This window comes from Carcharhinus amblyrhynchos, chromosome 9 (genome assembly GCF_965287045.1).
Source record: "Carcharhinus amblyrhynchos chromosome 9, sCarAmb.v2.hapA, whole genome shotgun sequence".
NCBI classification, from domain to species: domain Eukaryota; kingdom Metazoa; phylum Chordata; class Chondrichthyes; order Carcharhiniformes; family Carcharhinidae; genus Carcharhinus; species Carcharhinus amblyrhynchos.
The window spans coordinates 51,496,974-51,524,970 of record NC_137332.1 but is presented as its reverse complement, the minus strand read 5'-3'; the positions used below and the strand labels follow the sequence as shown (position 1 = coordinate 51,524,970).

The 27,997-nt window shown below is 39.8% G+C and overlaps 1 protein-coding gene across 1 annotated transcript in view; it reads left to right on the top strand.

The window, feature by feature from the left end:
* cachd1 (cache domain containing 1) overlaps positions 1 to 27,997 on the top strand; it is a 169,902-nt gene that overhangs the window by 121,519 nt on the left and 20,386 nt on the right. The window contains exons 5-20 of the mRNA XM_080195619.1: positions 4,612 to 4,738; positions 5,927 to 6,071; positions 6,818 to 7,034; positions 9,673 to 9,822; positions 11,841 to 12,074; positions 13,335 to 13,484; positions 13,888 to 14,011; positions 15,962 to 16,079; positions 17,480 to 17,648; positions 18,514 to 18,656; positions 20,291 to 20,472; positions 21,321 to 21,431; positions 21,933 to 22,055; positions 22,467 to 22,566; positions 23,838 to 23,954; positions 27,036 to 27,196. Of these exons, the coding sequence (XP_080051745.1) occupies positions 4,612 to 4,738; positions 5,927 to 6,071; positions 6,818 to 7,034; positions 9,673 to 9,822; positions 11,841 to 12,074; positions 13,335 to 13,484; positions 13,888 to 14,011; positions 15,962 to 16,079; positions 17,480 to 17,648; positions 18,514 to 18,656; positions 20,291 to 20,472; positions 21,321 to 21,431; positions 21,933 to 22,055; positions 22,467 to 22,566; positions 23,838 to 23,954; positions 27,036 to 27,196 (2,371 nt within the window). The remainder of the gene's footprint in view (positions 1 to 4,611; positions 4,739 to 5,926; positions 6,072 to 6,817; positions 7,035 to 9,672; positions 9,823 to 11,840; positions 12,075 to 13,334; positions 13,485 to 13,887; positions 14,012 to 15,961; positions 16,080 to 17,479; positions 17,649 to 18,513; positions 18,657 to 20,290; positions 20,473 to 21,320; positions 21,432 to 21,932; positions 22,056 to 22,466; positions 22,567 to 23,837; positions 23,955 to 27,035; positions 27,197 to 27,997) is intronic.

Here is a 27,997-nt window from a genome sequence, read left to right as displayed (position 1 = left end):
TTACCTCTTCCACCTGATCATCTAGTATTCTGCTGCTTATGTTAACTGGTTGTTATGGTATCTATGTGTGAATGCACCCTTCTCGAGTGCAAAGTTCCTTCTGGCACCTGTGTACATGATTCAGTAGGAGCAAAAAAAAACTGCTCCAGCAGACCACATTGTGTTGAAGCAAGATAGTTTGAATAGATTTAATACCCAATTCTGGGTAGTTAAGACAAGTGTGAAGCAAATTCTGCAAGGTTACCTGAACCTCTCCAAAGGAGGACCCTGGTAATTAAAAAAGTTGCACAAAATTCGGACCTGCTCCTACCAGGTCTTCTCTGTGCACGTCACATTTCATACAACTATGGGACCAAACTCCACCTCGAGTGGAGGTAGTTATTGATCTTTATGGACAGCTGCCTCCTGAAATACGCATGTGAAATTCAACCCTGCAAAAATGGTGGGTGCCATGTTCGGGGGACTGGGGCTTCCAATTTCTGTGCAAGACCGTTATTTTCACAGTAGTAGAGAGGTTGTCTGTTGTGAAAATTTAGGCCATAAGAGTCATTTATGCCTCCGGAAGCCATTCGTCCCGTCTTATGTTTGCTGGCCGCCTGCACAGCAATCCAGTCTCTGTAGCTTCATTTCTTTCAAGTGCCCGTCCAATTTCATTTTGAAATCATTGGTTGTTTCCAGTCCACTCCGCTGTTTGCAAAATTCAACATGCTGCAGGCCTTGTTAAATAACTGTATCTCCTGAGAATGTGTTTGAAAGCAGAAGTCTCACTGATCCGGCGCAAGCATTGGCATTTTCCATTAGGTGCATTCTCCTATCATTGTCCATCGCACCTCCTCCCAAAATGAGCATTGATTTGTATTTGCCCATTCACTATATTACTTTGTACTGTGGGCAGTACCTGACCTCTGTGTGTGATCATGCCTTTCTTTACTGAAATATCATTACTCGTGTATTCAGGCTCAAACAATCTGTTTTTATTAAAATTTGAACAAAAGGAAAATAGTGGCCTCCAGCAGCGCAGTGGAAAACACTTGACTTTGCCCTACCTTCATCGATGTGGTGCATTCTCAGAATCTGTCACCAACTGTAAAATAACACTTCAGGCAGAATTATTTGCCTACTGTGTAACATGTTCACATTGCTGCAACTCAGTGCTATGGAACCAAAGAAATATGGAGCATGGAACGAGCCCATATGCCCCCGTCATTTCTGTTCCTGCTCTATGACCCAACAATCCAAAGCCATGTAGGCCAAATAAACTATGTTGAATTGGGATAGGAGCTGGTGACATGGGCCTGACTTTAACTGCAGTCATACCAGAAGCTGGTGAACGTAAAGTTTACATTAATTACTTTCGTTATTCATTTATACATAGAGAGTTAGTATATTCTCCCTGCTGTGGTTTTTTGGGCTCAAGTTCTGAGGATTTTGCTGACAATGTAGAAGAACCAAAGATTGCCAATTCACAGTAAAAGCAAATATACAGAAAAAAGTGACTATTTACATTTTAAATTCTAAAAGGGGATTTTGGGTTAAAATGAAAGACTACTAATAAGAACAAAGAAAATTACAGCACAGGAACAGGTCCTTCGGCCTTCCAAGCCTGCACCGACCATGCTGCCCGACTGAACTAAAATCTCCGACCCTTCCGAGGACCGTATTCCTCTATTCTCATCCTATTCATGTATTTGTCAAGGCGCCCCTTAAAAGTCACTGTTTCCACTACTTTCCCTGGCAGTGAGTTCCAGGCATCCACCATCCTCTGTGTAAAAAAAAAACTTGTCTCGTACATCTCCTTTAAACCTTGCCCCTTGCACCTATGCCTCCTAGTAATTGACCCTTTCACACTAGGAAAAAGCTTCTGACTATCCACTGTGTCCATGCCTCTCAATCTTGTAGACTTCTATCAGGTCGCCTTTCAACCTCCATCGTTCCAGTGAAGGACAAACCAAGTTTCTCCAACTCTCCTCATAGCTAATGCCCTCCATACCAGGCAACATCTTGATAAATCTTTTCTGTATCCTCTCCAAAACCTCCACATCCTCCTGGTAGTGTGGTGACCAGAATTGAACACTATATTCCAAATGCAGCCTAACTAAGGTTCTGCAAAATGACTTGCCAGTTTTTAAACTCATTGTCCCGGCTGATGAAGGCAAGCATGCCATATGTCTTCTTGACTACCTTCTCCACCTGTGTTGCCACTTTCAGTGACCTCTTCCCTGATTCCTCTTCCTGTCAATACTCTTAAGGGTTCTGCCATTTACTGTATATTTGCTATCTGTAGTAGACCTTCCAAAATGCATTACCTCACATTTGTCTGGATTAAACTCCATCTGCCATCTGTCTGCCCAAGTCTCCAACCATTCTATATCCTGCTGTATCCTCTGATGGTCTCATCGCTATACGTAAATCCATTAACTTTTGTGCCGTCTGCAAACTTACTAATCAATCCAGTCATAGTTTCCTCCAAATCATTTATATATAGCAAATGTCCCAGCACTGATCCCTGAGGAATGCCACTTGTAACAGTCCTTCATTCAGATATGCATCCTTTCACTACTACTCTGTCTTCTGTGGCTGAGCCAGTTCTGTATCTGCCTTGCCAACCCACCTCTGATCCCATGCGACTTCATCTTCTGCACCAGTCTGCTATGAGGAACTTTGTCAAAGGCCTTACTGAAGTCCATGTAGGCAACATCCACTGCCCTACCCTCATCAATCATCGTCGTCACTTCCTCGAAAAACTCAATCAAGTTCATGAGACACGACTTCCCCTTCACAAAACCATGTTGCCTCTCACTAATACGTCCACTTATTTCCAAGTGGGAATAAATCTTGTCTTGAAGAATCCTCCAATAATTTCCCTACCACTGATGTAAGGCTCACCTGCCTGTAATTCCTGGATCATCTTTGCTACCCTTCTTAAACAAAGAAATAACATTGGCTATTCTCCAATGCTCTGGGACCTCCCCTGTAGCTAGTGAAGATGCAAAGATTTCTCTCAAGGCCCCAGCAATTTCCTCCCTTGTCTCTCTCAGTATTCTGGGATATATCCCATCAGGTCCTGGGGACTTGTCTATCTTAGTGTTTCTCAAGAACCCCAATATCACCTCCTTTTTGATCTCAACATGATTCAAACTTTCCCAGACTCATCATCCATCAAGTCCTTCTCTTTGATGAATACTAGCACAAATTACTCATTTAATACCTCGTCCGTTTCCTCTGGCTCCACACATAGATTCCCTCCCCTTATCCTTGAGTAGGCCAACCCTCTCCCTGGCTACCCTCTTGCTCTTTATACATGTATAAAAAGCCTTGGGATTTTCCTTAATCCTGCTGGCCAATGACTTTCCTTGACACCGTTTAGCCCTCTTTACTTCTTGCTTAAGTTTCTTTCTTAAGAAGCATGGTTTCAATTTAATAAAAACAGAGAGAGTAAATTTGAATGTGAGATGAGAGAATCTACTGAGTAGATGAAAGAAGATAGTGGTTAGGCCCTCCAATTTCCAGATTGAAGTTATTGTGTGATAAATTGATATAATCAGCAGTCTTACCGGCTGTTCATGCCGTGCTCCCCCTGCAGTGAGGTTGGAGAATTTGGCGCCCAGCCAAATCTCCATTCACTGCAATAGATGGGAAAATCCCACGGTATGATGGCCGTAACATTCTGGCCTGTAAATGTGATCCTGGGAAATTATAATGGCAAAATTGGGCTGCAAATATTTGATTAAAAAGTGGTTAATTAGTGTAGACAGTTATTTTCTGTAAATTTGACATATAGAAGGTGGGGGGGAGGGAGGGAGAAGAATGGAGGGAGTGCATGCATTTTCCATTTGCTTTGCGACTTGTGAATGTAACTGTATCCTGGTCAGTGTTAAATACCATGGCTGTGCCTCTCTATACTGTCTGCATGGGGTTGTTCTTGCATCTTCCAGCTGTCATGGGATCAGCATGATTCCCTGCTGTTTTAATCTTAAGCACTTGAAAGTGAGATTTCAGCACTCTTTCTTTCATCTTCCTGCAGATAGAGCCTCAGGTTCACTCTGGCTTTCAGCTGACATCTACCACTGGTTCAGTTTTGACTGGGCACTCTGGATTTTGATTTGTATTTGAAAAGTTGTGAAATGAAATACAGGCATCAAAATTCTGATACCTTTCTTTTGTTTTTGAAAGTCAATTTTCCACTTGCTGGTTTTATTTTTGCTATAAATACATTTTTAGTGTTAGCAAAGTAAAGCTGAAAAACCAAACCTTTATCCCCAGTGACAACATCCGGGTTGATTACCCCCATCTGTCTGACTTAATGGCCAAAATTTTCCAGCCCTTCCCATTGGCAGAATCCTCCAGTCCCACTGATGGCAACTCCCTATGGCAGAGGTGGGGGAAGCATGCAAAATCCTGTAGACATTGGCAGGACTGGAAGATCTTGCCACTGACCAATGGCAGGCCAGCTCTGCCACTGGAAAATATGCCACGGCGCTGCTGGAAAATCCCACTCTTCATTCTTAAGATGATGGTAGCCCTTTGCTGATCAAGTAGATGGTGAACTATTGTATCATATACCTGAGCAATTTTCCTCCAGCAATTTGAAACAATCTTTTAACCACACAGTTCTTGCTGACAACTTCAAGTCAAACCCTGGTATAAAGTGGCAATACTTCAGCTCAGAAGAAGGGATTTTCACCATTTTCCCAGCGCATAAGTTTCGCTGCAAAAGTGGTTATGAGCATCGGAGCAGGTAGGAAATTTTGATTTTATTCAGTGGAAATACTTGGGTTTTCTTTTTGACCACCTGATTTCAATATGTTCCTTGATATTTTCTCTCTGTGAAATTAGTTTTGACAAGTAATTGATAATTTTATTGAATGTTTATGATTAGAAATTTATATTTACAGATTCATTAAACTAATGCACTGAGGGATACAGTGGGAAATGTGCATAAAAGTTGCTTTTTAGGAGTTGGAACAGCCTGTAGTTGAAGATGAAACTACAGTGGCATGATGTATCACTTGCCTAGTCTAGTTGAATCTTTAGTAAACCAAGTGAAATTATGTCATTTGTAACATTTTGTTTAACTTAATTTGTTGCTGTCAAATAAACCCTGGAAGCTAGTTTTAACTTCCTGATCAACTGCACATCATTTTCCCAAAAGAAAATCTGAAATTATTCCAATTGCACATGTCTGATCTACGCACTGGAGACATCATTCAGTTTGCATTGTGCGGGATTTCTGATTCAGTAAAATATTTCTCTGATTTGTAAATACCTAGTTGATTGCATTCATCCATGTCTGATTGTTAGCAAGAAACAATAGCTTTTTCCAAGTATGAAGCTGTGAAGTTTATAGGAAGTTCTTGCAGGTGAGTGTATAGGATTGGGTTTGACTAGCACGCTTGAATAAGTTTACACGTGAAAATTGGCAATTTATAAAATGGATAGGTAAGCTTTCGGTGCTCATAGATATGAGTCAGTGTTCTCAACAAAGAGCGGGACAGTTAGAGGGAAGAATAGTTCCCTCTAACTGGCGGTAAGGTGCGAGACGGCATGATGGCACAGTGGTTAGCACTGTTGCCTCACAGTGCCAGGGACCCGGGTTCGATTCCGGCTTGGGTCACTGTCTGTGTGGAGTTGGCACGTTCTCCCCATGTCTGCGTGGGTTTCGTCTGGGTACTCAGGTTTCCTCCCACAGTCCAAAAGATGTGCTGGTTAGGTGCCCTGGCAATGCTAAATTCTCCTTCAGTGTGTCCAGGCAGCCGCCTGAGTGTGGCGACTCGGGGATTTTCACAGTAATTTCATTGCAAAGCCTACTTGTGACTAATAAATAATAGTTTACCATTAAGAAAATGTAGAAAACTGTATCATTGATTTGGTTCTTCATTGTGTATTGATCTTTATTCACAAATATTTTGGGATTCTTTTGGTACAGGCCTGTTTATGTCTCTACGGTGAGACCACAATCAAAACACATTGTGGTGGTGGTGGACCATGGGGCCTTAGCCACAGACATACAGCTTCAAATTGCCAAAGATGCTGCACAAGTAATATTAACCTCGATAGACGAGCATGACAAGGTGAGGTCTTTCCAACCTTTGCCATTGCCAGTGTTCATAATGTCGAATATATCAAATGCAACAATAGCTTTCTACCAGAACACACACAACTGACCTGGAAATGTGTGGTCTGATTTTTAAAGCACCAAGGAATGTACAGAGAGGTTATTTAATTCAACTGTGAAAAGTTTTTTTTCTTGACAACCATTCAAAAATCATGCAGTGCCACGCAAGACTTTCCATCAAGAAATTAAATGGAGGGAATCTGTCTGTCGGAAGATAGATCTTGTATGACACCTCCATAAAGCAAGCATGTCCTTATCACATAGTTGCATGTGTTCTTAATTTTACATTCCATTGCTCTAATGCTATCAAATGAGATGTGAGACAAAAATAAATTTTTCCCCCTTTCCCAAACCCACATGAGACATACACATAGGTATGCAAGTTGTATAGATAATTATAAAGAGTAAATGGTAAGTACATAGAAGATACATTACTATTGAAGGTTGGTTCATAGCTGTGAAGCTCCTTCTGAAGAATTATCACTTTGTCAAGAAAGCATCAGACTGCTGGTATAGACATTTTCAGGAAAAGCAGAAAAAAGGTGAGAACTTGAGGAAACAAATTTGGGAGCAATAATTCTCGTTGAAATAAGAAAATTGAACTGTTGTGGAAATTACCTCAAAAGCACAAGCTTTGCGAGTAAAGCAATTAAGGCTGTTGGAGAGAAATTTCAGGAATTTTTTTTTTTGCTTTGTGCCTAGATTTCGGTGTTGGCTGTAGCGGACACTGTCCGAACCTGCTCACTGGACCAGTGTTACAAGACATACTTGTCTCCTGCCACCAGCGAGACAAAAAGGAAAATGACCACATTCCTTAGCAACATAAAATCAGTGGATGGTGCCACTCAGCATGCACTGGGTTTTCGCAAAGCTTTTCAGTTACTTCAGAATACAAACAACAGCACCAGGATCCATACACGTGAGTGCAAGGAGGAAATTAGATAACTAGAAAACTCAACTTTTTACTATCAGTTTAAAATTCAGTTTTGATTGTGTCATTGACAGGCTGCAGAGTGACTTTATGATGTTGGGATGGCCATTGTGAACCATTGTCATTTAAATGCCTCCCCTTCACCAGTTTTCGATATCTGGTTGACACAGCTAGGGAATAGTTCTGAGGGTGGGCTATACTTTGCACATACGTGAGCTTGATTGTTGGCCAATTGTTTGACGCAGTCCTACATGGATTACTCGGCAGACAGCAAGATTTGAGATTCTGGATGTGTTTTCCCCACCCTCATCCCAAGCACACTGAGCCCATTGTAAAGCTTGAACTGCTGCCCTGGCTGAGCTCACAGGTTCAGCACAGATCTGCAGCCAAACCTGGAATGGTATGGCTTGTATGCTTTGCATCATGCTAGGTAGTGCCTGTACCCAGTTGAATATTTCTGTAACATGTAGCTTATGCCCAGCCTATGATATAAATGACACACTTAATCCATGAAGAAAGATTTTTCAGTTAACGTTCTGTGCTCGCTAAATAGTGCATGCTAATGTGATAGTGAACTATCAGACCAAGGCGGGTACATGCTTTGAATGCTTCAGGTCTGTTTGTACAGTAATCAGTTTTGTGGAGTATTGGCTTTCACCTAGGACCCTGGAGGATCCACAAGATCATCTGTTCATAATCACATTTTTCAATGATGGCATTGTTTTTTTTATGGATAGCTGACAATATCATTCAGAAGTTAGGGCAGGGAGTCTGTCGCAGTGTGTTAATATATGTAGAAGGGCTCTCCCACAAAGGAACTACTGTTAGGGCGTGCAAAGATCTTGGGTAGAAGCTTTGCTCCATTATTAGAGATGAGTTCATTACCCAGTTTAAAGGGTGTTCTAGCTTGTTGCTTGTTGGCCATCACTCATCCACATGGCAAACAGAGATGAATCCTAGTTTTAAATGGATTGTTTTCAAATTCTTCTCTTTTTTTCAATTTTTACATGTATCGGTGTTGAGTCAATTTTGTTTGTGTTAAACCTATTCAATTAAATTTGAATAACTTCAGCAATGATGTCCTCATCAACACCCAATTGCTATTCTGCTTGAAAGTACTGTTCAGAACACTGCATCTTGTGGAACCCTGAATCATGTAATTGTAATGAGAATTCATGTGTAACCATTTCCTTACTGATAACCTCAACTTGTTTTGCTGCGGGTGGTGCAGTGAGGTGAATGTAAGCCAATAGCTCCTCTGGGGAAGGGGTGATCTTTTCCAGTTTTGAAACCAATTTATAGTGACTGGTTGGCTGTAGAAGGTGCAAGACCAGGTAGACGTGGAAGAAAGTATATCTGTCCACAAATGCATGCTTGTTACTTGAAAATGTTTTCACTCTTTACTGTCTCCCCACAAAATGTCTTGAAAATCTGTGGACAAATGAAAGGTACACTTACACTCTTTCCTTTTCTGGTGATCTGAGGAACAGAGGGTCCCTGTCTCATCCCGTTGAGATATTGATTTCTATCATGCTCTGACTGATGGGATAAAAACTGTTGGCTAAAAAGGTCTAGCATAAAATCAGCTTTTTGCTTTCTCAAACCAGTTCAAAATGAATGAGTCCAAAGCTCAACATTGTTTGTGATTTGACATTAGTTGTAATAAATATCATTTACTAGTACTGAACTTTGAGTATTGTTGAAAAGAGAGACATGGTGAGGCTTTTCATCTTGCATTCGTCAGGGCATTTGCAAGAATACCAGTATGAAAGGAAAACAACAATTTATACTGTATGAGAAGAGAATGCCGACTGGTTGGCAAGAGAACTCTGATTGGTACAGGTGTTGCCTGTACCAGTGATGGGACTGGTTGATGGGACTGACAATTAACTGCCAAGTATTTTTTTGAAATTTGAACCAGGCAGCTTGGCCTGGATTGACTTTGCATTGCCCTGAGGAATGAGCCAGTCAATACTTGCAGACAGAAAGAACGTACACACATTGCCTCTATTTCACTTAAACAAAAATTCAAACAACTCTTCGTTGGGCCACTTCCCTTTGACCAATCCGGGTCAAGCTGCCTGATCTAAATTTCAAATAATGCTTGGCAGTTGTCTGTCAGTTAGCATCAACTAGTGCATTCATCATGGCAATGCCTCTACCAATCAATGCCCCTACCAACCAATTAGCATTCTCTTATAAGTGTAAAGTGTTGTTTTCTCCCTTTAAAGAGGCACTTTTTGTTGTGTCCTGATGAATACAAAATGAAAAGCCTCAACATGTCTCATTTTTCAGCAATAATTAATTGTAGTGAGAAAGACCACAGGCTATATTGGCATGTAAAATTGACATGTCACTTCATTACAGGAAGGTTATACTTGTGTAAAGTTTGGGCTAAGGCACATTGTGGGACAGACCCCAGGAGATTAAAGGGATTAAATCTGTGACCCTGTTGTTCTTGGAAGTTTGATGATAAACACTGCAATTTACTGAGATTCAATTCAATACCTTCAGCCACGTAGCTGTTGGATTTCTCTAATTGGTGAAAAAATATTGAGATAGGTAGCTGCTGGGAACAGAATAAGATAATTGCAAATTGGACTAAAGATTTTTCTTTATATCACAGCAACTGACATGGTGGTAATTTACCTGTCATCTGGCATCACCTCAAAGGACTCCTCTGAAGAAGAGAAAAAGAAAACCCTCAGTGTTATCAATGAAGAAAACGGACATCTTAATAACTCTGTGATGATCCTTACATATGCACTCATGAATGGTGAGAAACTGGTTTATTGATGATTCTAGCAGCTTGTCACAGGACAAATACTTCAAAAACTTTAATATTTATGTTTGTGCCTTACTTGCTAACTTAGATGACTTTTTTCAGACTTTCTCTCTTTCTTGATTTTCTCCCTATCTCTCTTAACATAGTTGGAGTTGAAATTCTAATGAGTCTTTGTCCACTGATGAATGCAAAAGAATAGAATTCCCAGTTGCCCACGGTTAGGCTACAGGCACTCTCAAACATCCCCATGCTGTTCCTAAGGGTTTTACAGAGATGTTGCACTGATCTGTTGGCAGGTGTTGGAACAGCATCATTCTACTGTAACACAGCAACCAGAAGCTCCCCCTGGGGCTGAATAAAAATATAAGTAAATTCTGCTGCTCTTCAGGAAGCCAGAATTTAAGTTTTATTTGGTTGATCAACCTTCTCTGCAAGTACTGGAAACTTTGCAAAGGCCTTACAGAATTGGTGTGTCCAACAGGTCACTGTGATGTGTCCAGTTTGTGGTGAAGAGAGTTAGCTTTTTTTCTGGTAGTTTGTTCCCTATGTTTTGCTTAAACCATTGGCTAGCAGCCGTGCAAAAAAGAGTGCCAAATGTGTAAGTCTCTCCCTGTACTGTACACAGCCAATTCATCAACAAGTCATCGGTTGTGCCTTCTTGTGGTGACACATAAAAATTGGGTCCCTTGCAGCCCCAGGCTAAAGCATCGTAGGAACCTGGAGGAGGTTCCCAGACAAGCCCTGGCATGTGGACATACCATGACATTCACGAACCCAAACTCCTAGCCACGGGCAAATAGCTCTTATTGCCTTGTGGGTGTCTCAGGAGAGTTGAAGGCTAACAGAGTAAACCCTAAGAAAACTGGAGTGGAGCATAAAGGCAGACTGATATTTAAATATGTAATCTTCTGGAAAAATCTAGCAATGAAATTCATGCCAAATGTAGAGTCTTGCATTCCTTTAGACTGAACTGGGGAGGTACAATAATGAGATACCAAGAGGGTAGCAAGGTGGCACCATGTCTCGCACTGCTGCCTGACAGTGCCAGGGACACGGGTTTGATTCCAGCCTTGGGTGACTGTCTGTGTGGAGTCTGCACATTCTCCTCCTGTTTGCACGGGTTTCCTCCAGGGTGGTCCGATTTTGTCCCACAGTCCAAAGATGTGCAGGTTAGATGGATTGACTATGCTAAATTTCCCTTTAGTGTTCCAAGATGTGTATGTTCTGGGGTTAGCCAGATAAATGTGTGAGTTTACGGGGTTAGGGTGGGGAAGGGGTACTGGCCTTCGTAAGAGGCTCTATCAAAGAATCAGTGCAGACTTGATGGACTGAATGGCCTCCTTCAACACTAAGGATTCTTTGATTCTAGGGACACTGATGTTTGGGCATCCCAAACCAGGCTTGTGCCCTAGAGTGAATACTCCAGTTTCATTGCAGAACGTTAACACAGGAGACAACAGTTACAAGGGGTAATCTCAAGTTGACTGATGTCGAGAACTAGTGCTTCATGCTGATGAACATTGCTGTGGACATTATCATTACTGCTTCAATATTAAACCATAATATCATCAGAAATGGATCAGATTTAGGATTAGTGTGTGGCAGTTTGAGAAAGACATTTAATGGAACAAGTTTACATTCTGCTGTGAGTTTTCAGCACTTCGTACTTAAACAATTTTCTGCAAAGTGTATGTTCGTTTTAATGGAGCTGTAAACTGCAAAAACGGGTTCTGACCTCTGAATTGAATTCCTAATTGTAAGCATGCCACAATGAACTAGTGAGGAGTAGATGAAGGGAGAGATACGGGATGGATGCACGCATATTGAGAGTCCCAGTGCTCAGCAGCTGCAAAATGAATGGGAAATAATATCACAGGGAAGGAGAGTTTTTTCAAACAATTATGATCTTCCCATTCTGCTTACACATGGATTATGTAGAGAATAGAGCAAAATCTCATTTGCTATTTTAACAGTGTAACAATTTCTAATTAATAATCTTCTTATTTTAGAGGGTGTAACTGGTTTGAAGGAACTCGCCTTTCTTCGGGATCTGGCAGAACAGAATTCGGCAAAGTATGGAGTTTCTGATCGCACATCGCTCCCTGTAATAAAAGGGACAATGATGGTGTTAAACCAGTTGAGTAACCTGGAGACCACCGTAGGACGCTTTTACACAAATCTGCCAAATCGAATGATAGATGAAGCCGTGTTTAGTCTGCCGTACACCGATGAAATGGGTGATGGTGAGTGCTGCTTTCTCTTTCCATTAAATTGGTGCTTTCTGTCCTTCCCTGTTTCTCTTTACCTCCATGTACCCTGCTTGATAAGGCAAATTCATGAAGGACAAAGACACGCTTGAAGCAGAAGGGCCCTTTGTCAATGCCAGTAAATTTATCAGTACCATAGTGGTACAGACTGCCACCCAATTTCACTTGAAACATTCAAAACCAATGTTGTTCCAGTGAACTAGTCAGTCAGTGTTGTACTGAGCCATGCAGAACGCAAACTTCCAATTTGAATGTCAGCCTTACTCCAAGTTACTGAACTCAGGAAAGTGCCATAATTGTTTTAAGGAAAAATTCAAGGTTCACACTTATAATTGCAGTCGCTTTTTCACTACTAGATATGGAAGAAGAAAGAAAACTTGCATTTATAAAATGTCTTTCAAATATCAAGTCTTCACAAAATGCATCACAGACAGTGAACTACACTTTTTAAAGTATGGTCAGAGATAATTAACTAAAGACACCAACATCAGCTTGTGCACAGTAAGATCCCACAGATGGATAAATGACCACCAGATAATTTATTTTTAACGTATTCATTGAAGGATGAATGTAAGCCAGGAGATCAGACAAACCTTTTATTTGAATAGTATATGGGATCCACCTGAGAGGACAGATAGAACCTCTATTTTATCTGAAAGGTGGCACTTCCAACAGTGTAAAACTCCCTCAATGCTTCAATTAAATGTCAGCCTTGATAGAGGTAATTATCCAGCTTTGTTGTGATGTCCTCCTTGAACAAATAGACTGCTGACAGTCAATATAGACTCACCAATGGCAACTTGAGCAAGGTCCTGAATGACTATGGTGGAGCTGATTACGAAGGCATACATATCTTCCCAGAGCAACCCTCCTCTTCATCACTTTAAGTTCTACTATTTGTTAGGCAACTACTACTTGGGCAAAACATTCTCAAGTAATGCATTTTGCCAAGTGAATACTTTCCAATGTGTCCGAAGATGTGCAGGTTAGGTTGATTGGCCATGCTAAATTTTCCATCAGTGTAGATTAGGGGGATTAGTGGGGTAAATTGTGGGGTTGTGGGGATAGAGCCTGGGATGGCATTGTTGTCGGTGTAGACTCAGTGGGCCGAATGGCCTCCTTACGCACTGTAGGGTTTCTATGATTTTCTGTGATACTCAATCCTGCCCCCCTTGCAATCATTTTCTATTCATCCAGTGTGACAAATTATGCGTTCTTCTGATTCGATCTTTACAGGATTGATCATGACTGTCAGTAAACCCTGCTACTTTGGAAACATGCTGCTGGGCATTGTGGGAGTAGATGTGAATTTGGCTTACATTCTGGAAGATGTAACTTATTATCGTGATTCTTCTGCCTCCTACACGTTCTTAATAGATAATAAAGGTAAGAGAGATTTAATTATCCCTTTAATTAATATTGGTGTTACTGGCCAATATTATCTGCCTACATGGAAGCAGAGATTTTGGTGTTCTTACAGTCACAAATCAAGTAGATTAAATTCCTCAGCACAAGGAGTTCGAGCAGATTACAGACCTCTCTGTAACATGGACAGAGCACAAGAGATCATTTTTTTTAAGCGGTTGTTCCAGACTCAATCAGCAGTAAAGAGCCAGGGTCAATTTGATTATCTTGTCATCGCTTCGTTTCACCTGTTGTGTTTGTCAGATAATTATCATCCTTTGATCATGAATACTGGAACAGCTGTGAACTCTCTTACTTGTAAACATAGTATTCAGTCTGGTAGACTGCCATTAAACTCTTCGGTTACTTTTCCTTTTTGTTTCAGGTTACACTCTTATGCATCCGTCCCTGACCAGACCGTACCTGCTAACAGAGCCACCACTTCACACTGACATTATACACTATGAGAATATTCCAAGATTTCAACTTGTCAGGCAAAACATTCTCAGGTAATGCATTTTGCCAACTGAATATCTTCCAACGAGAAAGGAAAAATTCCAAGGAGAGAACCCACTATCTGTAGTGAACTTTTTTAAAAAAAGAAAGATAGCATCAAACTTAAAGAAAACACATATAATTATGCAAAGATTGGTGGCAGGTCAGAAGATTGGGCAGAATATAAAAAACAGCAAATATTGACGAAAAGATTGATTAGAAGGAACAGATTGGAGTAGGAGAGAAAGTTGACTGGAAATATGAAGACAAGTTTCTATAGATACTTAAAAAAGAAAAGTTAACAAAGTGAATGTTTATGCTATAGTGACTGAACTTGGGAAAATCAATAATGAAAAATAAGGAGATGGCAGATGAATTTGAATTGGTATTGTGCATTCGTCTTTACGCTAGAGGATATAAGTAACTCCCAGAAATAGCTATAAATCAGAAATGAAAGTGGGGGAGGAACTCAAAAAAATTATAATCAGGGAAGTGATTCCAAGCGAACTGTTGGAATGGCAGGTTGACAAATCCCCAAACCTTGATGATTTTCATCTTAGCACCTGAAAAGAAATGCCTAATCAATTGATGCACTGGTTTTAATTTTCCAAAATTCCATTGATTCCCATTAGATTGGAAAATAGCAATTATAACTTATTTAAAAAGGGAGGCAAACAGAAAGCAGGAAGCTACAGGCCAGTTAACTTAACTTCTATATAGGGGAAATGGCTTCATGCCTTAACTCATGGAACATTGACAAGTGGATGAATTAATCGTGCAAATATATATAAACTGTAATGATATTGTCAGGATTATGAAGACATGGCTGCAGGGTGACCAGGGATGGGAACTGGACAACTAAGGGTGTTCAATATTTAGGAAAGACAGAAAAAAGGGAAAAGTTATATTGCTGGTTAAAATTTTTTTTTCTCTTTATTTTGGGCGACACAGTGGTTAGCACTGCTGTGTCTCATGCCAGGGACCCAAGTTCGATTCTGGCCTTGAGTGACTGTTTGCATGGGTTTCTTCCAGGTGCTCTGGCTTCCTTCAACAGTCCAAAGATATACAGGTTAGGTGGATTAGCCATGGTAAATCCGTGGGGTTACTGGGATAGGACGGGAGGGTAAGCCTGGGTAAAATGCTCTTTTGGAGAGTTAATGCAAACTCAATGGACTAAATAGTCTACTGTTCTATGTTGGAAGCTATTATTAAAGACGTTATCGTCGGGCACTCTGAAAAATTCAAGACAGAGTTAATATGGTTTTATGAGTTGGAAAACATGTTTAACCAGCTTTGAAGAAGTAAAATGTGCTGTGAATAAAGGGGAACCGGTAGAAATACTGAATTTAGATTTCCAGAAGCCATTTGGTGAGATGTCAAATCAAAAGTTATTGAGGAAAATAAAATCTTTTGCGGTAGGGGTAACATATTGGCATGGATAGATTAAAAGCAAAATACTGTGGATGTTGGAATCTGAATCAAAAACGGAAAATGCTGGAAAATCTCAGAGCTCTGACAAAGGGTCATCCAGATTTGAAACGTTGGCTCTATTCTCTTTCCACAGATGCTGCCAGACCTGCTGAGTTTTTCTGTTTTTGTGTCCAGCATTTTCTGTTTTTGTGTGGCATGGATAGAATATTGGCTAACAGCAAACAGAAAGTAGGTGTAATGAGTCATTTTTCTGGCAAGGTATAATGAATGGTGTACCACAGGGTTCCGTGCTAGGGCCTCAACCTTTTACACTTCACATAAATGACTTGGGTGAAGGGATTGAAGGTATGGTTGCTAAATTTTTTGAAGGCACAAAACAGGTAGAAAAGTAGATCACTCTTCATATGTTGCATTTCTCCTTAATCACACACGTTTTATCATTTTAAATCCTAAAATCATGTTTGGAGATTTGAGTTTTGTAGAAACGTTATTTGTAAAGATGTAAATTATTTATATTTTGTATCTCCATGCAGCCTCCCTTTGGGAAGTCAAGTTATTACTGTGCCTGTAAACTCCTCCTTGTCTTGGCACATAAATCGTTTACGAGAAACCAGCAAAGAGGCCTACAATGTCAGCTATGCCTGGAAGTTGGTATGTTATACATTGTTGAACATACCCTTGAATTTGATTTTTCTTTCACCTGTGAGGATGTGGGTTTGCAGTTTAAAACCAAAAGAACTTTGCTTAATCAAGGGTGTTTTTCACAGAAGTACCCAAATCACGTATCTTTAATGGCTTAGTGTTAAATTTTTGATTGTGCTAATCATATTTGATCCAGATAAATGCTTTTGCAATTAAGCGTGCTAATATTTAGTGCAATGATAGACTGAGTACATTTATTGTGCTACTCTTAGGTTATTAATTCTGAATTTTCAAACTTTGGTTTGAAAATGGGTTCCTTATGTTAAAGTTTAGAAAATAGTTCTTCCATTTTTCTGCTACATTTACCTCATTTCGCTGCCACTTTCAGGAGCTTGATTGATCAGTGATAAGGTTGTAAGGTAAATAAGTGCTATTATCTTAAATGCATCAATATCCATCTAAAGAAATGGCTGCATCAGCAGCAGGATCCTAGAGGCAAATGTAAACATGGCCTCCAGAAGACTTGCCTTTCAATTTTCAGTTCCTGGGCAGAGTGCTGGCTACCTGCGCGTAAAAACCACTGATGCACACTTCCTTCTCACTGCCTGTAGAAACCCTCCCCAGCTACCTGGGGAGGTCCTTCAGCTAAAAATAGATTTGTTTGCGCATAGTTTTTGATTGTAACAGAACCTGCCAAATAATATAAATACAATGAATTTCAGAAAACTGTTGGTGGTTTTGTGAGATTTTTCTCGGACAGAAATACAGCGGCAGTGTAGGTGGGCCTATTTGTTAATGCTTGATGTTATCGTGAAGATAAAATATGCAATTGATTCAAAGGTCTTTGCATTTATTTTTATTTAAGCTTAAACTCTTGACTTTGGGTCTCTCGGGGTTCAGGAATGCACCAACTGCAATGGGAAAGGCAGGCAGTTCAGCTGTGTCTGGTCTTCCACCAGTGCTGCTGTGATCCAGTCACAGGCCTGGAAGTGTGATCCTGGAGCAGAATTTCTCCCCTTGATTATTTTTTAATTCCCTCTCTCCAAGGACCTAACCTGCCCTCTGGCAACTCCACACTGCCTGTAACTATGATTCAGAATTTAACCCAATGGAGATCAAACCCATCCTTGTCTTTCTCATTCCATTTCATGAGATTAACTGAAATGGCTTTGCCAGTTCTTCCACTTTTCTGTTGCCCTGTCAACAGTCAGGCATTTTCAAAGTATTATTTTAACTAATGTTTGCCATGTATTCAGAAGTATGTTTTATTGCATAGATAGGGGCTTGACAATTCCATGAAATCTCCTCCTCCATTCTGCTGTGTTACTGAAATTCGTGCCACAGGTTTATCCTGATGAAGCTTTATTCAAAATGAATTTAAATAAATCCTGGAACTTCTGTCTGTGCAGGTGCAGGACACATCTTTTATTCTCTGTATAGTGATGGTACAGCCTGAGGTACCAGTCAAACACCTGAAGAATTTGAACACAGCACCAAGCAGCAAGCTTCTTTACCATCGATTGGATTTGCTGGGTCAGCCCACCTCCTGCCTGCACTTCAAGCAGTTAGCAACACTGGGTAGGAACATTTAATTTTCAAGACATGCTTTGAGGATTTGTGACTTCTGATATTCTTTGCTGCTCCTCCCTGCAGTCGACCCCACCTTGGGTCACTTTTAAATAAGGAGGCAGCTGGGCTACCTAACCCAGACCTGCACCAATTGTACTCAGAAATGATTGCTAGCGGCACATGGCAAAAGCTTGATGATGACTTAACCTCAATTTCTCTAATTTTCTTATTCATGTGGAGAAGTGTACAATGATTACTTATTGCCTTCCCATCATGCTGCCTGTCTTGACATAGGTATGGTCATGAGAACAACAGCATAAGATACTGAACTATCCAATCATTATCATTCCTGTTATTGATGCTTCACCGAAGGAATTTCAAGGACCACTGTTTAGTTGACTTATGCCTTTTTGTTGGTGTTAAAAAAAAATCATAGTTTGGTCCTCTGCTGGTAAAACATGCCAGGTCCACACATGAAGAATGGAAGGACTTTGCATGGACCCATACCCCCAACCCTAGCCAGCACACATTCTGATAGGAAGAGAAAACTATTGGGAACAAAATCATTATATAAGGTTCAACGTTCATAATTTCTGTTGTTAATGTGAACTTTCATGTAAGGTAACTTGATCAGCATCATTTGGCATATGTTGCTTTCTCACATATTCAGTTGTAATCCTTTTATTCAAGGAAAACACTTTCTGTTCAAACTTCATATCATCATGAGCCTCTAGCATCAAGTGTCATTAAGTATTGGAAAGCTTATGCCCTCATTAACCTGAGACCATAATGATGCCTCTTGGATTTGATTAACACAAGTCTCGTGTTTGTGATATTAATATTTAATACAATGCCCTGATTGCCTGTCTTTCAGAAAGTCCCACAGTCATGCTGTCTGCAGGCAGCTTCTCATCTCCATTTGAGCACCTGAGTCAAGCAGAGACCAAACGCATGGTGGAACACTACACAGCTTATCTGAGTGACAACACACGTCTCATTGCTAATCCAGGACTCAAGGTGTGTTTTTTCATTTAAAAAATAGCACTCTGAAATTTCCAAAACTGTACCAATAAGTTATTTCACAACTTTGTTCAGGGCCTAGAAAACTGATACTGAGCTGAGTTTAAAGCTCAGTTCAGTATCAGTTTGCTTCAGCCCGAGAAAATCATGAGAAGAGTCCTATCATTTGATGCACAGAAGTTGAGGTATCTCTGTCTTAGCAGTCACTTGTTGAACACTACTGAGTCCCTACAGCTGGTCAGATACTGATCAGAAACTCAGGCACCAACTCTGCCAAGAGCTAATGGTGAGGGGGAGGCAATATCCCTACACTATAATGATTTATTTTGTTGTGTTATACATTGAGAAGAAATGAAAAATGAGGCTTTTTATTCTGAAGTACTAACTGTGCTTGAAATATTGCTTAACGATGGTGCCAAAGTGAAGTTTAATTAATGCCCAGCCAGTTTCAAATCATAGTTATGCATAAAAAAGTCCTGTATTTTACAGGACCGCTAGTTCTTGCTAAATAAGTGACTTGCTTTTCACAAATTGGCATTCCAGTTTTGTAAATAGTCAATGTGTATATCCTAAAGAGAACTGCTAATCAAATTTATGTAAGTTGATAAAGGATAAACCCTCTCAGTAGCCTTAAGGTATGAACTCAATTTCAGAATTGTTTATGACCCTTGGTATGTTTAATAAATACATTATGAAGAGAAAAAATATCAAATTAGTAAATATAATTCAATGTTGTGTGATGCACCTTTTCTTGGTTTTTAATTCATCATCTAAAATTGCTCCAACCGCTGTCGTCATTAGCACTTCACCCTGGTATCATACAATTGAGAATGCTTTCTGCCAACAAAACAAGACATCTATAGTTGAATTGCCGGATGAGGTGGATCAGTATAAAAATTCCACTGCTCTCTTCTCCTGTTCCTTTCTAACCCCAAGTCATTACAGAGAATTGGAATCCTCATTCCATCTCTAAATTAGGAGAGAAATTAATATGCTGCTTCTGGGGAAATTATTCACACATCTGCTAAATTATGTGATACTAACACATTGCAGATTAATACTCCATCCCAAAACTTTCTTTACTTGCTCTTTTCATGGACCACCTGCACATTCCTTCATTTTCCTGGTGTTCTCACTGTTTTAAAATTGTGGATCTTTATAGTATCTTTTAACCTCAACTAAATCTTCCTATGATCTCAAAACTGGTACCCCTTGTCTTCCTGTGTCTTTCCTTTCTCCTCTAATCTTCATGATTTTAAAACCCAAGCTTAACATCACCCAATCATAGTTCCCGATTAATCTGCGACTCTTTTTGACCTTGGTGGTGTCCTGCACTGTAACCCTTGACTCTTCACTAGGTTTCTCAATTTAAAAAAAAAAAATCCCTTTGGGGAATGGATCAGGTTTTCACTTGTGTGAAATTAGACAAATTATCTTTCCCTGGCCTGGATAAATTGGAACACTGAAATCTACACAGAATCCTTTTTTAATATATGAGGGAACTGTCTCTACAATTTCATACAATCTGTTTAAAAAGCGTATTAACAGGATTGATTCACGGCTTTGAAACTTCTCAGGCATATCTTTTAAGAAGTCCTGTGTGTGTTTTTTCTCCCCCTGCCTGTGTGTAGTCTTCTGTCAGGAATGAAGTCATGGCTACCAGTCATGTAACAGATGAATGGATGTCACAAATGGAAATCAGTATCCTGAACAGTTACATTGTTCGGCGTTACATAGCAACGCCCAATGGGGTGCTTCGGATTTACCCTGGTTCTCTCATGGATAAAGCATTTGATCCCACCAGGAGACAGTGGTGAGTTTTACAGGATCTGCAGGAAGAGTTTTCCACATAGCCTCACTAGCGAAACCTCTTTATTTAAAAAAATGTTTGTGTCTCACTCCAGTGAACAGGGCCTGTCCTCGCAGTGAAGTGATTAATGATGGTTTTTTGTGTTCATGTGGTTAACATTTTGTTTTGTTGATGTTGCAGCCAAGATTATTTGATTTATTTGTATTTGTTTCAAATTCAATAATTCCCTTGGCTGCCTGCTTTATTTCTCACTTGAGCAAGCTGCATTGAACATCATGGGTGTATTTCTTTTTTCTTCTCTGACTGAGGGCAACTTGTGTTTGAAGCTAGATGCTGAGAGTTGGCAAGCTATTGAACTGTGGGGGCACCTCAACCAAGCCTATTATGTCTTTGCTCAGTAGCTATGCATGTATTTTCGACAGGGTTCACTGAATAATGATGTGGAGCACAGAGATTCTCCTTTCGTAACTCAGAAATACTGGGGCCAGTTAGTGCCCTTCAGTTTCTCTTGCTAATGTATTAATAGTCAAACCAGTCATAATATGAGCAAATTGTGTGGCTGGTATGCCTGAGCCACAATGTGGTGCCACAGGGTCTTTGTTACTTAGCTCAGCCTCGTTTGTTTTGGTCCAGGATTCGCACCAAGACCATTCACTTCCCTGCAGGGAAGGAAATACAGAAAGTGTTAATATGGTGGCTTTCGTTCACCTCCCAGGAAGCAATATTAAAAGTCTGGGAGCAGGATAATATGAAACAATATACCAGAGGGGAAAATAAACTTTTGCCCTTGATAAAAATAAATATCAAGTATAAAAAAACTGTACTTAGAGAAATTGTACTGTTGTTACTAGGTATCTCCATGCGATGGCTAACCCAGCTCTAATTACCTTTACTGGTCCATACCTTGATGTTGGAGGAGCTGGTTATGTGGTAACTCTCAGCCACACTATTCATTCTTCCAGGTAAACTTCAGATTTCAAACTTCCATTAAGCCATTAATTCTATACAGTGTGTTAGAAATGCATCACCCTTGTGAAAATACTTATTAAACCTTTTTTTAATTTAAGAAATACAAATTTATATAGGTAACTGCACTAGACAAAACTGCATGACTCTTCTCCCAGAATTTCTGCTTTTAAAACATGTTTTTCATGAAGGTGGCATCCCTTTATTTTCTCTGTAAAACTAACCTGATCTAAGTTCCAATTTCATCATGGTGTTCATTATTATTGATTAAACCTTTTTTAAAAAGAAAGATGAAATGTGGCAGTACTGTTGGCCATTTTCTCTGAGCGTAACATCTTCAACTGTGGATTTCTGAATAATTACTCAAGAATGATTTGTGTTGATTCTTTCTGAAAAATTGAGATAAAATGAAATTCAAAAAAAAAAGCCAAAGTGTACTGTTGTTTCGGTGGATATTAGTAAAAAATATATCAAAATATTATTTTCTTTCTTCAAAGATCTCTTTCAGCACCAGGGCATGCTGTAGCAGTGATGGGTGTTGATTTTACACTGCGATACTTCTATAAAGTTCTTTTGGATTTGTTACCCATCTGTAATCAAGATGGAGGCAACAAGATCAGGTAACACCAACACAGAATTACTCAACTTAATGAAGATCTAGATTCCATCAGTTAGACTATTTAAAACAATTGTAACTGATCTGTTCTGTCATTAGCAAAAGAAGAACATTTCCTTTGTTCTTTTGTGCTATGTAGGTGCCCAGGAAGGAAGCACAGATTGATATTTTCCAATTCTGTGGCAGAGGCTGTATATTAACTCTTTATAAATTTCACATTTTTTCACGTTTCATTTTAATGGTGCCTTCTTAAAATGTGGATTGCTGGGTCTCTGCTTTCTTTTTACATCATCAAACTTTATAAAAAGAAGGTAGTGGCCTACTAAATGTAAAATTTAGCCATTCAATTGTTCTACAGTGATGGAAGCTTCCTTGGACACACTCTCTTAACATTGATTTGGGTTTTTTTCAATAGGTGCTTTATTATGGAAGATAAAGGTTATCTCTTGGCACATCCAACTCTGATTGACCCAAAAGGCCATGCTCCTGTGGAACAACAACATATTACCCACAAGGTATTGAAAGAATTTAGTTTTGAGCAATTAATTTTAAACACGCCAATGGAACTAGTCAAAACTTTGTCAACTAGGTGGATGGCTGACTTGGAGGGACTCATTCTTGTTCCAGTATTTCTTAGATGACTCCAAATTAATTTTTGTACTTTCAATAAGCAGGGAGAAGCTTCAGGGAGAAAGGTAAATAAGTTTTCTTTTGCCATTGTGTTGTCTGTAAGTTAATCTGCCAGGAGACTGAATATTAGAACAAATGTGATTCTCTGTGGCAGGATAGATAACCCAATATCAGAATCAGATGAGCTGTATTTGAGAGGGCTGTTGATGATTGATCCAGACTGGCTAATTGATGGTCTAGAGTGGTATGTCTTTCAATGGGATTCGGAATTCTCCCTGTGGCCTCAAATTACACTGCAACACAGTTCTTTAATTCAGCGTTATCCACTCCATTAGCCAGTAGCCAGATGTGGCTAATTTGGTATCCAGTAATGACTAATTGAATTTATGATTTTTTTTTAAATGAGTAAAAGACAGAGGTTTGAGCGTGTGATCTCAGTACTTATTTGCACGCCATAAGCTTGCGTACTTTAACTCTTTGTGCATTTGTTCATAAATTGGTTAGTCTAAAAAGTGTTTGGATGTTTCAATTGTTGTGCATGATTTTCTTTCTTAACCACTGAACAGTGGTAAATGTTAAATAAATATACACCTAAAGCACATTTATCTGTGTTGTATGTCAGGTGTATTGCACTAAAATTAGTACACATGACTAAAACAGTGGGTTTTTCACAGCCACACTAGTGACTAGTCACTAATTTATTTTTGTACAACTATTACAGTGGTTCCAATTGGCCTCTTTTAAGGAGTGGTTCCAGTTGGACACATGGTAGAAGCCATATCAATATTGTATGCTGATAAACTGTGTAGTTCTAAACAGTTCAGTTCCAGGGGAATCCTTGTGGATAGTTGGAGCCAGTTACATTAGAGAAGTGGAATGTGTTCCAACAGGGACAACGTACACTCCATATCAGACAGAGAATATTTGTATAGATAAGTCAGCAGTTTTGTTTGTGTTCTTACCATCCTGGCATATTTCCTTCTTTGCAAGAAGAGGAAAAGAATTGTTGGGAATGGCAGAGCCATTGAGTAAGGTGAAGGTGCGCTGGGCTCTGACTACAACAAGCACCTCTGTATTCTCCCTGGTGTCAGAAACATGAAGTCAACTGATAATATGGACTTTGCCGTTAAATTGTTTTTCCTCTTTTTCCTGTCAGGAACCTCTGGTGGCAAATGACATTCTAAATCATCCCAATTTTGTGAAGAAAAACCTTTGCAACAGTTTCAGTGACAGGACAGTGCAGCGATTCTACAAGTTCAACACCAGCATTGTAGTAAGTCTGCTTTTAAACAGTGTGTGTGCTTCAAGCAAGCAGAACCAAATTCAGCAGGTTGTTTTAATCTTTTGAATATGAATTGAGAACTCAGTTGAAATTGTAACAGATTGAGGTTGACTTAATTTTTTTTGTTCCTGAAAATAATAGTCAGTTTTCCTTTTTAATTAAATGGATATTTTAGATTCTCCTCTTTCCCCTTCACTTTAACTGTTTATTTTCTTCCCATAAAACTTCATAGCACTGTGCCCAAAATAACTGTTATGACCTCATTCCCAAGCCACTATCTGGAATGATCAAACAGCCAAGTAAGATAAATTTACTCATCCTACATACAGGCTTTGTCTCTGCAGTCATACCCTTTTATTCTTTCACAGGATATGGGTGTCATTGGCTGGATCAGCATTTGCTGCCCATCCCTAATTGCTTTTGAGAGGGTAGTGCTGACCCACCTTTTGGAACTGCTGCAGTCCACGTGGTGGTGTAGGTACACACCCAAATTACTGCTAGGGAGGAGATTCCAGAATTTTGACCCAGTAATAGTGAAGGAATGCTGATATAGTTCCACTTCAGAATGGTGTGTGTCTTGGAGGGGAACTTGCAGGTCTTCCCATAGCATCTGCTGCCCCTGTCCTGTGTTATAGAGGTCATGGGTTTGGAATCTGCTGTTGAAAGAGAATTAGTGAGTTCTGTGGTGCATCTTGTGGATGGGTAAACATTGCTCTGACTTTGTGTTGATCATGGAGGGAGTGGATGTTGAAGGTGGTGGGTGGAGTGCCAGTCTAAAGTGCTGCTTTGTCTTCGATAGTGTTGAAATTCTGATGTTAGAACTATACACATTCAGGCAAGTGGACAGCGTTCCACCACACTTGTGCCATATAGATGGTAGACAGGTTTTGAATGAACTACTTGCCATAGGATTCCCAGTCTCTGATCTGCTCTTGTAGCCACGCAATTTATATGGCTGTTTTAGTTCAGTTTCTGAAAACACCGAGGATGTTGTTAGTGGGGGGATACAGTGGTGCTAATGCCATTTAATGGTAGCGGGAGATGGTTAGATTCTTCTTGCTGGAGATAGTTATTGCTTCGTGCTTATGTGGTGTGAATGTTAGTTGCTACTTAGAAACCCAAGCCTGAATGTAAACCATGTCTTGCTGCATATGATTGCTTTAGTATCTGAAGAGTTACAAATGGTACTGAATATTGTGCAAGCAGTTATGAACATCCCCAGTTAGATTGGAAACTCAGTTTTGTGGGAACTGAAGCTTAATTTTATTTTTATGAACATTGTGTTACAATACCATCCAGTGCATTGTGGGGAGAAATATGCCTCCTACATCATTGAGAAAACCAGAGAAAAGAATCATAGTATCCAGATCAGCACAGCACAGAAAGAGGCCAATAGGACCAGTGAATCTTCAACAACTCTTTTGAAGAACAATCAAGTTAGTCGTACCTGTTCTTGCACTACGTCCCTGCAATTCTTTTGTATCTGTATGCAGCACCTTATCAGGCAGTGCATTTCAAATCCTAACCATTTATCATTATAACAAACTTTTCCTGTATATTGCCTCGGATGGTTCTGCCAATCAATTTGTGTTCTCTTGCTATTAACCTTCCAGCCAATGGAAAAAGTTTATCTTTATTTATTCCTATCTGAGTCCTTGAACACAAGAATTCTGCATAACAGTGTAAGATGGGAGATAGAGGGGCTGAAACAGTTGAACGCTTCCCTCTTCTCCCCACCCAAAATCAAGATATCCTAATAGGGACTCCTCATGTTAGTACTGACTCCTTGATGGTAAACATCACATCTAGATCGAGTATACTGTATAGCAGCAGGTACCTACCATCAGTACTAGGAATGAAAATTACCTTATCTGAGGGATTTGAAAGAAGTGAAGGATACCAGATAGAGCAAACTGCACAGGACATGATCTGTGCTCTGTGGCTGCTACCCACAGCTGCAAATGCAAATAGAAATGAACACACCTCATTTTGGCAGGTGTTATCTGCATACAGAGGCTCCTCTTCGCAAAATAAACTGTAGACTGAAGGCACCAATAACTTGTGTGAACACCTGACCAACTGTACTTCTCGGTGCTTCCTCAGAAACATTCCAGTCACAGCCTATCATATGTTCAGTGATACTGCATGAAGAAAGGCTTTTCAGAGCGATCAATCTCTAAACTGTGACCAATCTTTTCTGCTTTCCCTGGAACAACTGCTTAGCTGTGACTATAGGTGACAGTTTTTCAGGTTTATCTGTAGTCAGCAACCCTGATGTAAAGCTGTGTAGCTGCTGCAAGGACACGTACAATACCGTCCAGCAGAGGACTGGCACATTCAGTGAGCTTGTCAACTGTGCCATGAAACTCAGCTTTAACCCCCTCAGTACCAGGCAATCTCTCAGAAATTTTCCATGATGGCCTGTGGAATAGCTCATTGTGGTGGCAGATGACTAAACTCCTCACAAGCCCTTCATAAAGCACCATATTTACTTCAGCAGACATCAAACAGGATTTGGATTCTTTGTTACTGACTTTCAGACTTGTGCCTAAATAAAGTTTTCTTTCCCTTCATTCTGGCTTTTCTTAATACCTGCCCTTTCACCCTTGAATGCCAGTTAAGCCTTTGCAAAAGCATTCAGAATTGTTGAAATCCCACCTGTTCTGACCCTTTAGTTACCTCCTTTCCCTTAAATTTCATGTGCATGTTCTTATTTGCTGTGAACAATGACCTTCTGCATGCAATTGTCCAATCTGTACCTGAAGCTATGCAAATGGACAAAGCTTGAAAAATTGTCTAAAACCTACCATTAAACATTTGATTTGAACTACGCCAGCAGGGACAAAAATTCTTATTTGTATTTTTTTTTCCAGTCTAAGAGTGATGAGGCCAAATGTAATAGCTCCATTGTTACCCTTTCAATTTAGCAGACTTGAGATTGAGCAGGTCGGCATTTCACAGCAACATGCAAGTGCTGCATTTATCCACTGAGCCAATTGTATTGGAAAAACTTAATTGAACATCTTGTGCTTGTGAGTACTTCGTGTTATTTTCATTTACTACTTTTGATAGGGTGATCTGACCAACCTTGTCCATGGTAGCCATTGTTCGAAGTATCGATTAACCAGGATTCCTGGCACCAATGCGTTTCTTGGAATTGTTAACGAAACGTGTGATGCGCTTGCTTTCTGTGCCTGCAGTATGGTGGACAGGCTTTGCCTGAACTGTCACAGGTGAGTAACACGAATGATATCTACTTGATAGGATTTTGCATTGCTTCTGAGGAAATGCAGTATTGCACAAAACCAATCAACTGGTAAATTATTATTAGTGCTTATCAGATTCTGTGGCACAATCATATGTGACAGTTGCCACTGTTTTCAGCCATGACATTCTTAATGCATACATGGAAGAAATAGATACTTAAAGTCTTAAAAATGCATTGCTGGTCAGTCAGCATTTGAAAGAGCAAGATGAGTTAAACATATTGATGAGATTTTTTTAATAAACCTTACTCCTTCTGTTCCATATACTGTCTGGTCATTTGGGCAGAATCACTTAATATGCCTTCAAGTTGTAGGGTATCTTGGTAAGATGGTGAATCTGTGACAAACATAGTGGTTGGCACAGTGAGTTGTAACATGGTGTCCATGACTGTGGGACTGAGAAAATCATATTGTCCTGTCAATTGAGCATCACCCACATTTTAGGAAGAGAATTTATTACAAATGATGTCATCTTTTTATTCTTTTAGAAATAATCCTTCCTATGTCATGAATCAGCATAAAACTGGGGCAAAAGCCAACTACCTCTCCTTGACCAGAGGCCTAGTGCAAGCATGCTTCATGAGAAAGACAACTTCCACACATCTCTCAAACACAATTTGATAATAAAATCTATACATATTTGAGATTTTCTGTGGAAGCATTCACTTAAGTCTGAATGATATGTATTTTTTAAGGCAAATTTTTAATGAAATATTTCTACCCATTTTGATCACATTATGAAATGTTGCCTTAGTTCCACATGACCCT